A 14,353-nucleotide genomic window follows, 5' to 3' on the forward strand; every position below is an offset into this window, starting at 1 on the left:
TGGGGATTCGTGAAAGGCGGTCACTCGTGATACAGTCTTTCCAAACTGTTTTCTTGTAGGGTGTAACAGCAGAATCTAGGCAAATTAGGAACTCCTCTGCGAGCTGGCTTTTGGTGTCGGGTCACCAAGGCGATCCCTGTGGTCCCCGCAGCAAAGCTGCCAGTGAGGCTCCTTGTTCAGCACATGAAAATAGCACCTGCCCAGCTCGAGTCTCTGGTCCCACCCTTTGTTTCCCTTACGAAGCTCATTCTGCTGGTTCATCTGTTGTTTGTGGTGACTCAGAGACTATTTAAGAATCGCAATCCAGTGCATAATGGAGTGTGCCCTGCCTCAAGGTCGCACAAAACATGACAAACACGTGCAAAGCCCTTAATAGCCAATTAGCAGCAGTGTGTGCAACACAGCAGAAGATGGAGAGCGGACTCCGCGCGACTTGCTCCACGGTGCAGGTGGGGGCTCGCGGCGGGTCCCCCATTCGCCTCCCTCAGGGTCAGGCCTCAAAAAGCCCAGCCAGTCTCGGAAGCCAACGAATCGAGTGACTAATGAAACGTTCCCGTAAAGTGCACTTTAATTGCCCTCGTTAAGAGCTAAACTGTATTGTCATTTGAGTCCACAGAGAGATTAACATTAAAACTTTTCCTTGGGAGACTGAAGTTAGTGAGACGGTGGCCAAAATGACTTTAAGACACAAATCTTGCTTTCACGTTGACAAGTCAAATATGAATCTTTGCCTGGAGAACTTGGTATTTTTCTCAGCCCTTCTACCTACGAAAACCGCAAAGGCGATTTAAAACGACTGAGAAAAATTATTTTAAGACCGGTGATTCCACTATCCATTAAATCGATGTGGTAATTTAGAGTAAAATGCTGAAATCCTAGCCGTGTCCATCAGATGGCAGTGTCTGTACAGGGAGCAAGCCACTGGAAATCTTAAGACTTGCTTTTCTGTAAACTTGATTTCCTAGCAGCTATTTATAATCTGGTGTGTCTTGCCCTTGCTCCTAACAGGGTTGTTCCATATTTCTGCATCTTACTGAAGCGTGGAACAGACAAATTACAAAAAAAGGAATGATACTGTCACTATCCCAAATCATTTTTCTTAGGACATACATCAGTGTAATCCATTGATTTCAGGAACGAGGGTCCTTTTCCCAAAGAGTTCGTCAACAGGGTAGTGTGGCGGGGTAATCCTGCCAGGTAGTTGAAATATTAGCCTATTACTGCCTTCCCCCTTGTTGGGCACCAGTTGTCCAGGAGTTTCCACTAAAAACCAAGTTTTAAAATACTTTATTGACTCCATCCTCCATCTGTTATCCAGCATTTGTGATTCTCAACAAGATCCCGCGAACTGGTGTCAAGAGAGGTAGTTCTGTTTGACTGCTCGAGGGGAAATAAACAGACATGACATCGTCCAATTAAATGTCAATTATAACTGTGAGGTAGAAAATTAAATAAAGATTTAGTATTTAGGAGGTTTCCTGGGTTGTTTTTGTTTTTGCTTTTTTTTTTTTAATCCAGTTGGGTTTTTTTTTTTTCATTCTGGATAATTTTGACTTTCTTCTAAGATCTCAGGTGTTCAAAAGGCAAAGTGGACCGTGTGTTTTTAGCTGTGTTATTCCCTTCCAGCTGTGAATCCCACCCCTAGCAGCTGGAGCCTGGACAGTGGGAAAGAAGCCAAGAACATGTCGGATAGTGGGAAAATTCTCTCTCCCCCTGTCCCTCCAAGACCCACACAAACTGGTGGGTATTTGAAGCATTTGAACAATCACTTTTATAAAATAACTTTTATGACTACTCCAGCTTGTCATGAATTCCTCAGAGAAAGGTAGGCATTTGGTTCTGAGGTAAAAACCTTAGTCTCCCAATCCACTTACAATGTTTTCCCTCTTCCCTGAACTTCTAACTACACTAAGTCACACCGTGCTCCATTCCTTACAAACCCCATAGACCGATTTTGTAGAATGTTCTGCTGCTAGGCCTCATCCTCAGAATTTGAGGAGGTCCCCTAACCTCACCAAGCCATTAGCATTTTTCTGGATCCTTTGCTTGAACTGCCTCATTCTTATCAACTTCTGCTAACTCAGCCACTTCACTCGTACTCAGGACTGATGCCAGGGTTTCACACTGCCCCAACATAGGAACTGACTAACTCTAACTCTGACAGGCTTGTGGGGAGCATCCAACCTCCCATCCATTGATGTCCCTTGCATAGAGGGGTCTGTATTCAAGAGTGAGTGAAATTTCGCAGGGTGCCTGGGTGGCTCAGTTAAGCGTCTGACTCTTCATTTCAGCTCAGATCATGATCTCAGGGTCGTGGGATCGAGCCCCCCATCACATAGGGCTCAGCATGGAGTCGGCTTGAGATTCTTTCCCTCTCCCTGTGCTCCTCCCCCACCCCTTGCTCACGCACTCACTTGCATGCTCGCTCTCTCTCTTTCTAAACTAAATAAATCTTTTTAAAAAAAGAAAAAAAGGTGAGATTTCTCAAGGGGTTGATTCAGGGTACTTCATTCCGTCAGTTGGTGGTTTAAGAAGCAAATTTTTAGGCCTAATGTCAGACCTACTGAATCAGAAGTTCACCATTTCTGGGGTAAGGCCGTAGAATCGGTATTTTACCAAACCTTTCTAGATTTTGGGAACCAGTGAAAATTCTGAAGAAACTTTCTTGATGAGCTTATAGCAATAACAGGGCTTTCCAACCGAATAAGCCATTTGCTTGGTGACCTTGGTAACCTTGACATGGTACAGTCTTTAACCGACTCTGCTGACTCTGCCTATCCTGGTGATAAGGAGAGTCTTTTCAACATTTGCACACATCTAGAGTAGTTTTGAAGCTTTACAAATAGAACTGGCCTAAAGCAAGAGGAAATATGACATGTCCTTCACAGATGTTCCTGGGTTGATCGTTCATACTTCATTCACTATATTTTAGCATCTCATCTTTTTCTTTTTTTACTGACTTTCTCTGTCTTTTTAAAACAAACCATGTGCTATCCAGTGTGTTCGGTACTTGCCAAAGCTAAAAGTCACCAGTAGGTTTTGAAGAGTACATGAGGTTTTTCAACAGAAGAAATAACTAGGCTTACTCGATAATCCACACTAGAATGCCACCGTGACCCAAGATGGTGAATAAGATTCATCACCCGAGATGGTTAATAAGATTCATCAACCAAGTAATTTGTATCTATTCACGCTGTACATATGTTCAAGGAGTCTGCAGTTTAAACTGGTCGTATCACTAATGTTGGAAACTCAAAAAGCATCTTCAGAGGAACAGTGTTATTGATGGTAGTTAAGATCCTAGGCCCATTCAGACTTAGAGGCCAGAATAATGATGGGACCATTTTAGGTGTCTGGGGGAGAATGCCTTTCTAGAGAAACATCACTGTGGACATGCTGTGGCTACAAGGGCCCACCGCGGTGGGGTCACGGAATGCCAGAGTCAGGAGGAGGAGGACCTTGACTTCGCCACACATAGCCGTGGCAGGACTGCGGTTCCCAGTCAGGATCTGTTTCTCCACCCATACGGGATTTTCTTCTGTAAGCAACACCCCCAACTGGCAGGCTAGAGCTGACCCTGGTGTCTGAGCGTGGCATGTGCTGATGGCATGCCCTCGGGCGCAAGGCAGAGGCTGCATATCCCCCCCCCCACCGGGGCAGTCAAGGGCCCCTCTCCCTGGGCTCTAGCGCCGGGAGCACGCAGGTGACCCTACAGCTCCCAGTTTAACCCTGCAGGGCTGCCCTCCCTTCTGCACTGATTGCTCTCCTGGTCTGTCCTCATGTCGTCATTCGTGGTCACTGTTGGGAGGTCTGTCTGTCTGTATTTCCTTCAGCTTCGCTCTAGTTTTCCTAAGAGTCGCAAACCTCACTTGGGCAGCAGGGAGCATGGCAGCTCATGCCAGAGCAGCAAAGCCTGAACTCAGTGAAACCTGTGCAGGTGGAATTGGGAAATGGGGCTCACACGGGCTGCGTGGACTGTGTCGCGGCAGCTTTCCACACACGTGCTTGTGTTTCAGGGGGCAGGGCCTGACCTACCAGCACGTAGAGCAGGGCCGTCGCCTGCTGCATCCCAGGTGCAGGGCTTGAAAACCTAGAGGGAAAAACAGAAAGAGAGCATTTCTTTGCCATGATGATGAAATCCACTGAGTGCTGCTGCTGCCACCACCACCGCCACCGCCACCGCCACCGCAACCCCACGGCCAGGACAGAGGGAAGACCTGAGTATAAGCTTGCAGGGGAGAAATGGAAAACTTCTTGCTTCTTGTTTGGGCCTGGCCAAGGGTTTTTTATTCCAGGAGGATTAGGTTGTGAAAGGGGAGGCGGGTGTAGATTTATTCTCACAGACCCCTGCTAGTCTGCCTCAGTGGCGTGGGTTTCCCCATTACTGCTCAGACCAGTCAGCAGCTCTTTTCCAAAGACTGCTCCCTGGCACCTCACACATGAAAGCACCTTTCGAAATGGGCCAGGCAGTGGAAAAGCACCGGGACTTCTGGGAAATGGAACATTGGCCCAGTTGGAGCCCCTGTCACTGCTTATAGCATCATGTATGTGCTGGTGACTTTTCGCTAATTGGCCCATGTCTTGGAGCTGCCATTCTTAGTGAGGAATCTGCTTTGGATGGGCGTCATTTAGTTTCTCCCCTACCTCTCCTTGCCTAGGAGGGCTTTAGGCACTGGACCATCTGTATGGGTTTGTACACAAGGGCATTTGCAGAGAATCAACCTCCTGGGTTTTCTCAATTGAAAGGACTTCTCTCTCTCTGTTCACAGCTTCACCAGCAAGACATACGACGTCCGTGTCCCCCTCACCTGCTGGGAGGTCTCCGTTGAAGGTATAGTCTCATATTTAGACTCAGGCCAGACACTGGCCCCACCTTCCTTCTTTCCTTAAGACTCATCCCTGGCACACCACTGAGCTGCTTTCATAGGCACAAACTAGGCAAGGGACGGAGGAAGATTGGTAAGAAGACACTAGGCTTTCCTTTCAGGAGGCCGCCTCCACAAATGGAGTCATTTGTGTTCAGGTTATTAGCCTCATTCCCCAAATGGTGGCAACGAGAATATACAGGCTAGAGTCTGTGTATACACTAAATTAGGAAACAAGTATTTACAAGGAAATACACTGTATTTCTTAGGATGTTTCAGTCTGGTCTTACTGGCTTCAGGGACATAAAAGAAAAAAAAGGAAGGAAGGTAGGAAGGTAGAAAAGAAAGAAAGGAGTGAAAGAAAAGAATTGAAAAACTAATCAAGCCTAGTAAATGGTCTCCTGTTTCTTTTTGCTTCTGTCAGCCTCACCCATTGTGGCAAAGTCAAAACCAACTTGTTCTCCTTTAATATTTCATACCAAGGTTTTCATTTACATTAGAGTTATATACTTGACAGTGAAAAACAAGATAGTAAAATGAATAAAAAATTTCTAGGCAACAAACTGAAGAGCTTTAAAGGTGAGATGTTTAAATTGATATATAAATGTAGGCTATTTAACATCTCTAAACATACAAAATCCCTCATGAAGGTAAAGAATAATATTTAGTCTCTATCCAAATTGAATCAGACTGGCTGCAAGGATTGTCAATACCAGTAGACATTGGTGTTCAGAGCTACTGCACCAGAGGCAAATATGAAGTTGAAGTGTTAAAAGAATGATTTTGGATCTGAGTGACTGAGGATGTACATGCTCTGTGTCCTTTTTATTAGGGAGGTATTTCTAGCTAATGTGAAAGAAAAAGACAAATTAGCTTCTAAAAACACTTAGGGGCAGGTCGTGATCCAGTGCATCTGTGTTGCTAAGGATAGTTGCTGATAGAAACTGAGAATCTGGAAAACAAAAGCCCCCAAATGGAGAAAATTGCAAAGAAGTGTGATTTCATTTGCATTGCCAACATTTCTGATGTAGAAATTTGCTGGAGAGAGCAAATTATTTGCTGGGTTTTTTTGTCATTCTGCAATGCAGCTGTTAATCATAAAGTGCACGTGACTGCCTTCACTCTGGAAGCCACGGACCATCACTTTGATGTGATGGGAGAGGAAGCATCATGATGTTTCCACATCTTACATTTAGCCTTACCCGCGAGGAGCTCCCACGTATTGCTATGCAATTAACATCTGCATTTTCCAACTTGATTTTGCAGAGTAGTGATAAGATGGTAAGTCTTAGAGATTGATTCTGTAAAAAAGAACTGAAGGATGAAAATACTCAAGTGGTGACCCAACAGTCCTGTTTATTAGCAAGGTAGCATCTACTTTCTCTCCGCAGAGCTGCTGCTGGTCTCCCTAGCCAGGTGTAGCTCACGGCCATAGCTTTACAAATGGGGTTTGGAGAGAAAATGAATGGAGTGTTTCTGTTGTGACTCCTGCATTACATTAGAGGGCACACTGCTACCAGGTTACGAGTTTCGCTATGCCTAGAATGCAGTTGGTTGCCTTGACTTAGTTTTTTCAGCAATTAAATGATGGAGTCCATCCTGGGGGGGGGGGGGGGGGGGGGGACTGAGCTTACCTGCCTTGTTTTAACCTTGCTGTCTAACTGTCGACAGTGACCAGCATTGAATTTGGATCTCGTCATTGGCAACACTTAATTTTAAGCTCCTGCTAAATGACTTTGTGTCTCCCAGCATTTTGTTTAAAAAGAGAGACCAAGGTGCGGTTGGCTTAGAACATTAGTTTTTGATTAACGTTTATCACGTACCATGATGTGATAAACAAAAAAACTGATCTGTGGTCAGATACGTTTAGACAACCCTGGGCTGCAAAGTCCTTTCATTTTCTTTATTGTAAGACTTTAACGTGCTCCTACCCTTTGAATGCAGTCAAGGAGGACTTGAGTACTACACATTTCCCCGGTAGAACCGTCCTTTCACAGAGCATCACCTAGGCCCCCATTTCCATCGGACACCAGTTAGGGAAGTAGCAGATTCAGATGCCAGCGGAGTGGACAGCTACCATAAATGAGCCAAGGAAGCTTGTAGAACCCCGCATGAAGACTATGGTATCCTGAAGAATTCATGCCCCGTCACCAAGGAAAAGCTCCCGCTCGGTTTCAAAAGATTATCTCCATTAAGAGAAAGCGAGCCATTGTTGCTAGAACTAATAGTTATTTATCCAAGGCCAAAAATCTGGGGTTTAGGAGAAATCTTCCTCTTTAAAAAAAAAAAAAAAAAAAAAAGCAACTGAGTCAGGTCTTGAGAAACCACTCTGGATGAAACAAGTCTTATTTCAGAGCAGAGCCTGAGAGCTGCCGGTGTGCAGCTGCTTCAGCTCGGGGGTCTGGGGAGCGAGAGACCTGGAAGGCAGGCCTCTGGTGCCTCTGCCACCCAGCCCCCCTGCCCTGCTCCAGGCTCCAGCACCGCCCCACCCTTGCTGAGCCAGAAAGGGGAGAATGGCACTGCCAGCGCTCTCTGGTGTTGGCCAGTTCCATGTCTTTCGAGTCATGGGACTAATTCTATATCTCTGAGTTCTCCATCTGCTTACTTTTAGCCTCTTTCTGCCCGGAGGATGGGGAGGAGGAAAGTGGGCAGGGAGGTGGACAATGCGCGGCAAGTGCTTCGTGCTGGGGATGCCGCGGTCTCACCCGAGTGTGGCTGTTGGCAGCAGGCCGCCCTAGCCAGGCCCCCGAACAGCAGAGCCGCATCTCCTCCAGGCCCCGGAGGCTACGGGGGCCAAAGTCAGGGTGGCCGCCCCCTGGTTTGGCGCGGGGGGGCCCCTCCTTGGCCTGCAGACGGCCGCTGCCTCAGCGCACCTGCAGGGCCTCTGCACCCACATTCCTTTCTCCGAGGACCCCATCCGAGGGCGCGAGAGGGCGCGAGGGCCACCCTCAAGGCGTCCTTGGAGCTCTGGCGCCGTCGGGGCCGAGGAGGGGGCTGGGGGGGGGCGCTTCCCACCCCGCCCGCCCTCACCACCCCGTCTCCTTCCCCGCAGCAGGGCTCCGGGCAGGGGTTCACGCCCTCCCCGGTGGAGTACCAGTCCCCGGGCCTGACCTCCCACTCCCCGGTGCTGTCGGGCAGCTACAGCAGCGGCATCTCCTCCCTGAGCCGGTGCAGCACGTCGGAGACCTCGGGCTTCGAGAGCCAGGCGCCCGAGGGGCCGGCGCAGGCGGCGGGGCCGGGCGCGGAGGAGCCGGGCCGCCGGGAGAGCCGGACGCCGCCGCCCTACAGCGTGTACGAGCGGACCCTGCGGCGGCCCGGGCCGCTGCCGCACAGCCTGTCCATCCCGGTGGCGGTGGCGGTGGCGGCCACGGTCGAGCCGCCCGCGCTGCCCCCCAAGCCGCCCGCGCCGCGGCCCGGGCCCCCCGAGAACGGGCCGCGCAGGACCGAGCCCGGCCCCCGGCCCCGGCCGCTGCCCCGCAAGGTGTCCCAGCTGTGAGCCGCGGCGGGCGCCCCGGACCCTCGCCCCTGGCTCCCTCAGCCGGCGGAATTAAAACCTGCTTATTAACACGTTGCACAATATTAAAAAAAAAAGTCACTGATCTCAAACGCCGGATGGTCCGTGGCCTGGGGCTGACTTTCCTTAGGTGTCTCCCCTCTGAAAGTGGTAAAGAGCGTTAAAGACTTCTTTTGGATCTTTTTATGTTCACCCCCGCCCCCCCCCCACCCCACACACACACACTTTTTATTTCTTTTTATAATCCAGTTGCACGTCCACACCAGGAGGCTGTCGCCGAACCACAGGGCGCGTGCAGTTGTCGTGCCCTTGTGACCTTGCACTTGGTCCCCTGCAAAAGGGAAGGCCGCGCACAGCCTAACGCGGTGGCCCTGCTAATGGGAGGCTTCTCGTGGGCCCGTGGGTGCCCACCCCGAGTTCCCAGTTCAGGCGGCCTTCGCTAGGCCATGCACTTAAGCGGTTGCAAGGAAGAGGGCTGCAGGTGATTTTGTTCTTGAAACAAAAACTAATTCTTGGAGGTTGCTTTTGACATTCGACCCCTTGTCTGCTTTCTTAAGCCTCTGCTCTGTGAATTGCTTGGTGGGTCCCTTAGTGCCCCGACACCAGGGCATCTACTGTAGTTCTTCTCGAGGTACAGTTGACTGTCGGAGTCGCAGTCGGCTCGATTAAGCAGAGGAGCCCGGGATAAATGTTTACTTGAATCTTGTGCTTCCGTACTTGATAGTTTCCTCCGCAGCCTTTGTCATTGAAGAAGAGCAGATGTTCACGTGTTAAATAGGCACAAATTAATGTGTCCCATTAACGAGAATTCAGGAATCGATACAGGACAGTATTAAATCAATAGCGTAAATGAAGAAAAAAACCTTGGAGAAAATAGATTAGCATGATTAAATGGCAAAAGGACTTTCAGAAGGCAAGGGCATTAACTTTCAGTCCTGCACTGAGTGGAAAAGTCTTCACAACTCCCCAGGCTCCTAGCGGAGCTTGCCTTCGTAGCGGATCCCACTTCTTGTTGAAGGGGGAGATGGCCGCAGACCCCTCTGGCTTGGGTATTGCTGCACAGCGTCTCAGAGCTGGGTAGGGATGCTAAGGCCCCAGTTGCAGGAGTGTGAAAAAAGCACCTTGTATGTAGTAATGGATTTTGTATCTATGTCTTTTTCTTTTACTGACTGTTTATAACACTCAATTGACGATAAATATGACTGTATTTTAAATCATACTGTTAAATATTTTCCCTCTTTTGTTGGGAAGCTCATTTTAGTTTAACCGTGTTTGTTTTTGTTGATAGCTTACCTGGAAGGCAGTGACCACTTTTTTATATTCTCTTAATGAAACCATTCAGCAGGTATATGCTGTTGAGGCTGGTTATAGAGGTTTTCTATAATAAATGTTCAAGTATTTTTGTACATAACTGGTTAATTTTAATAAGAGATACCATTATGTGTAAAAAAAAAAAAAGTAAAAATAAAAGCAAACAGTCGTGGATGCAGTATGATTGTTATAATTATGCCAAATACTTTATGTATGGAAAAGAATATTTGTACATATGTGCTTTTAACAATAATTCTGCCATTATTGACTTTACAATTTTGAATGTCAGAAAGATTAATATATGTTAAAATATTTATGTTTAGTGAAAGTATTCATAATGGAGAAAAGGAACATACGAATTTTAGCTTTGTATCTTGCAAGTTTTGCAGTCAGAAATTTCTGGAACTAGCTTTTGCTTTTGATGATAACACTTTGTGTTTGTAATCACATTCTTAAAACTATCTACACACACACATACATAGGAAGCTCCATATTCCTGTTGCTTTAAGCAGTAAAGCCTTCCATTTAAATAAGTTGACATGCATAAGGTAACAAAGCTTCTTTGATTTCCTTTTCCTTTGTAATTTAATAGATCGTTGACTAGTGCTTGGGCACTGTATAAATCAGTGTTATCTGCTCTTGAAGCCATTTTTTAAAGAAGTTTTTTGGCAATGAACAGTTCAATTTATCACGTGCGTGTATTTCTGAAGCAGCTATATAGCAGAACATTTCAAAAGACTCTTAGCTCAGATGTTCATGTTGGTTGCTGCTGAATGGTAAATATTTAATAAAATTACCTGATTAATCTTAATTTAACTGTCTTTATTCCTGTTATCAGTGTGTCTTCGCCCAAAACAAAAGCTGTGTGTATCTCTTGGTCATAACCTTTGTTGATAGATCCTGTTTTGTCGTTGTCTTGCCTTGGTTGATGTACTTCTTCCGCCTACAAAGCTTATTTATGCTTTAGAGAAAAAGAAAGTTGAAAAAGTAATGGTATTGGTCACTACCAGTAGAGAAGTAAGATTTACCTGGGCGGGAGACTGTTAATTAACCTAACCAGAGCCATTTTCAAAAGTCAAGGCATGGGGGGTGCCAACTCTTGGTTTCAGCTCAGGTCATCAGCTCAGCGTTCTGAGATCTAGCTCCCTGCCTGGCTCGTGCTGGCCCATGCTGGGCGTGGAGCCTGCTTGGGATTCTCCCTCCTTCCTCCGCCCCTTCTCACCCACCCCCACACATACTCCCTGCCCCGTTGCTGCTGCTGTGCTCACACTGTCTCTTTCTCTCAAAAGAAAGCTAAAACCATCCAGGTTTGTTTACATTGAAAAACTTGACACAAGACCGGTAACTGCCAACCATGCAAAGGAATAGCTGCTGGTGCCAGCTGTGACAAATTCTATCCACGGGCCGGCTTTTCTTCCTGATTTTCATAAAAAGATAGAAAACCTATTTGACAAACACTGCAAAACCCATCGACTATAAGATTTCTGTTAATAGAACCTGGCGTTTAATGTTGTGAGATGCATCTATTCTGTGTTAGGTTTACAACATTTATGTGACTCAGTGCTAAGCAAGCCATTGTCTAAAGCCTCCATCCCATTAAATACCAAAACCCATTTAAAGGCCATAGTCATGTCCTCCTGATTGTTTCTCAACATTAACTAAGTGATTTTAGAGCATTTTTGGATCATTTTCATTACAACAGAGCCCGTAAGTATTTCGATTCTACAAGCATAATTACAATATGAATAGCTCTGCTTCCTACCGAAGTAGTCTTCTCTCTGGATGGTTATTGATTGTTCCACAAAACACAACAAAGAGAATAACAAGTTGCACAGCTTTGCCTTTATTTGATCTTTACATATTAAAACGTGGCTGTACCAAATGAATTCTTAGTTATTGATTGAAATAAGCCTTGCCCTCATTACATAAGAATACTATTTAAAAAGCCTTGAAAATTTGACCAAATTCCAATCCCCTATTACTATTTTTACACATTCCTTTCATTTTTTCTGCGTATATTTATTGCATAGTTTTTCTACATTGTTGAGTGTGGTTCCCCAAGAATCACCAACATAACCAGTTAATACAGGGCCAACTCATTGCCAGTGGGGAGAGCACCACACCTCAATAGAGCTTTCTTTGGGTCTCAGGGAGGGAAGGGCAAGATCAGATTTTGCTGGAATTTTGAAGTTTTGTTTAAGGTGGGACTTTCAGTGAGCAGGCATTGTTGAAGATTGGGTAAACATCATGATAGGATTGTTCAGGTTTGATGGAAATAACCAGATCAGAATTTTGGGCTTAGGGGTTCAGAAAGTGCTAGGATAGGAACTGTCAGTTGATGCTTTCTGTTGCTGATTTGATAGGATCGATTGAAAAGTTCCTGTTATGAACAATAAAGTTATTTGCCTCACCAAGAGAGTCCTCGTAAACTTGATGCTAATGAACATTGGAATATGGAGTCATAGTCATGTAGACTACAGCTGTAGTATGAGATAGTTTCAGTTCTCAATGTATACATTTTATATAGTTATAGTCACAGTAAACCTAGACAAATTATTTTATACTATTTGCATATAACATAAGTAAAGGCAAAGTAATATATTCCATAATTCATTGAGCCATTCCCTTGTTAATTGACATTATATTGTTTCCAACCTCTGGCTCCTACAAACACCACCACTTTGACTCTTCTTACATACAGCTTTGTCCAGGTTTTGGATTGTTATTTCCTTACAAAGTATTCCTACACTGAAATTGCAGAGGCAGAGGAATGAGGATTTTTATAGTTCTTTTGCGTATTGGCAAATTTGTTCCCAAAAGTGTTGTACCAATTTTAATGCCACCAGCAATATCTTTCCGTGATTGGATATTGATGCAGTATTTTGTGCTATGTGGGAAGAAAACATTGCTGCCTTACCCAAAATTTGAGAAAATGTTCATAAGTCTTTTACAGAATCTTGTGCTAAGGAAATTGATGTCTTTACAAAGGAAATGAAAAGGAGCGATAAGAAGACAGAAAAGAAACGAGCTAATGCTAATATTCACATGGCACCTACTGAAAATACTTCATCCCAGAGAAGAAATTGCTAGGAAGATCCTTACTAGAAAAGCCTTAGCATTCTGTACACAAATACAACCTCACTTATCCAGAGTTTACCCCTGTCATTCACAATCCGTGAAGGAATCAAAAACCTGGAAGCGAGGACGGCGACCTGAACAGCTGTGGTAAATGCCACAGTCTGCTGAGTCAACTGTCTCCATGAAGATGAGGCTGATAAAAAGTCTGTTGTGTTTGAACATAGTTACCAAAGAGTAAGTTCTTACTTTGTATGTGGGTGGACGGGTGGAGGGGTCAGGGGGTGGAGGAGATGGGTTTCTAGCAAGCTATTCAAGTAGAAAAAAAAAAAATGAAGTCAACTCCAGAGAATAAAAAAAAATTGTATAAAAGTAAATGTAATTATAGTACACTGTGGGGGTCAGCTACATATAATATTTACATAGCCACAGAAAAGTAAAACATATATTGATCTAATCCCAAATTATAATGTAATTAGACTGGAAGGATGAAGGTAAGGAAGGAATTGTATGTGTGGAGAATAAATTCTCATCTTCTATAAAGGGATGTCAATGGTGAAGGAGAGGAAGAAATTTTCTTGAGTCCAAGATTCTGTTCTAGCTGGGCTAAGAATTAAAAAATCATTTTCTCTATTATCCAAAAGTTTATTCCCAAAAGTGGTATGAGAGTAAAGGCCGTGGTTGCACAAGTGATAAGAACATGGGAGACCTGTCCAGGCAGGCTCTACTGGAATGGGACGTGCCAGTCCTAACAAGCAACAAAGGTTGAGATAATAGCTCCTAGCCCACAAAGGACCTTGGTTAACAGATTCCTGAGGGCTGGCAGGGCTGGACAAAGAGTGCTGCTTATTACTATATGTCTCCGATCCCCATTCCATGTGGCACCCAAGGTGCATCCAGGGAAGTGCGCCCGCCGAATGGTCAAGACCATGTGGAGTATCCTCACTGGTCCCAAAGTCAAGCTCTTTGACAGAACAAGACAAAAGCAAAAATCTCATCCAATTTTTCTTAATGTGCACATTAACAGTTTTAGCTCAGCCTTGGATCTCTTGGAAACACGCTAATACCTAGAAGGGGTGTGCCACAGGGTTGGAGATGGTATGTTTTGTAGTGTATTTCATTGCACAGAACTTTTTGAGGTTTCCGGGTGACCTAGTGTCAAAATAACCCATTCCATGACCAACTTATCCTAACACGAGGGCCTCTGGGTTAGGCGGTGAGTGCTCTAACAACTTCTAAGTGCCCCCCCCACCCCGTCCCCCATGCCCACCAGCTCTGTAGCTTTAGCTTTCAACGTGTCCCATAGCAATAGCCTTGACGTCATATGCACAATCACCCACAACAAAGCTTGTCTAAGTAGACGGTGGTCTGACAATCTTTGAATTCCCCTATCTGGGAAGCCAGTCTGAACAGTCAGCTTATAGGATCCATGCCTGCATTCTGCCCAATGGTGAGTTTCGTTTTGCTTTGTTTTGTAGTGACAAATGGCATAGAAGACAGGCAAGGAGAAACAAAGGCCATCTCTGGGAGGAAATGGATCAGTAACCCCAGAGTACCATATTTTTACCAAGAGTCCTTAAGCCCCAGG

The 14,353-nt window shown here is 45.6% G+C and overlaps 1 protein-coding gene across 8 annotated transcripts in view; it reads left to right on the plus strand.

Moving 5' to 3' along the window:
* Nucleotides 1–10,501, plus strand: part of DOCK4 (dedicator of cytokinesis 4) — a 409,480-nt gene extending 398,979 nt beyond the window's left edge. For 3 of the 8 annotated variants that reach the window (XM_077856145.1, XM_077856141.1, XM_077856143.1), the window contains 3 exons: nt 1,627–1,740; nt 4,770–4,831; nt 7,918–10,501. In XM_077856145.1, the coding sequence (XP_077712271.1) occupies nt 1,627–1,740; nt 4,770–4,831; nt 7,918–8,361 (620 nt within the window). In that variant the 3' untranslated portion in view covers nt 8,362–10,501. Of the gene's footprint in view, nt 1–59; nt 1,473–1,626; nt 1,741–4,769; nt 4,832–7,917 lie in introns of those variants that run through there. The other 5 variants (XM_077856142.1, XM_077856144.1, XM_077856147.1 and 2 more) reach the window with 4 other exon arrangements.
* The last annotated feature ends 3,852 nt before the right edge of the window (nt 10,502–14,353 follow it).

The sequence above is a fragment of the Canis aureus genome, chromosome 18, assembly GCF_053574225.1.
Source record: "Canis aureus isolate CA01 chromosome 18, VMU_Caureus_v.1.0, whole genome shotgun sequence".
NCBI lineage: Eukaryota > Metazoa > Chordata > Mammalia > Carnivora > Canidae > Canis > Canis aureus.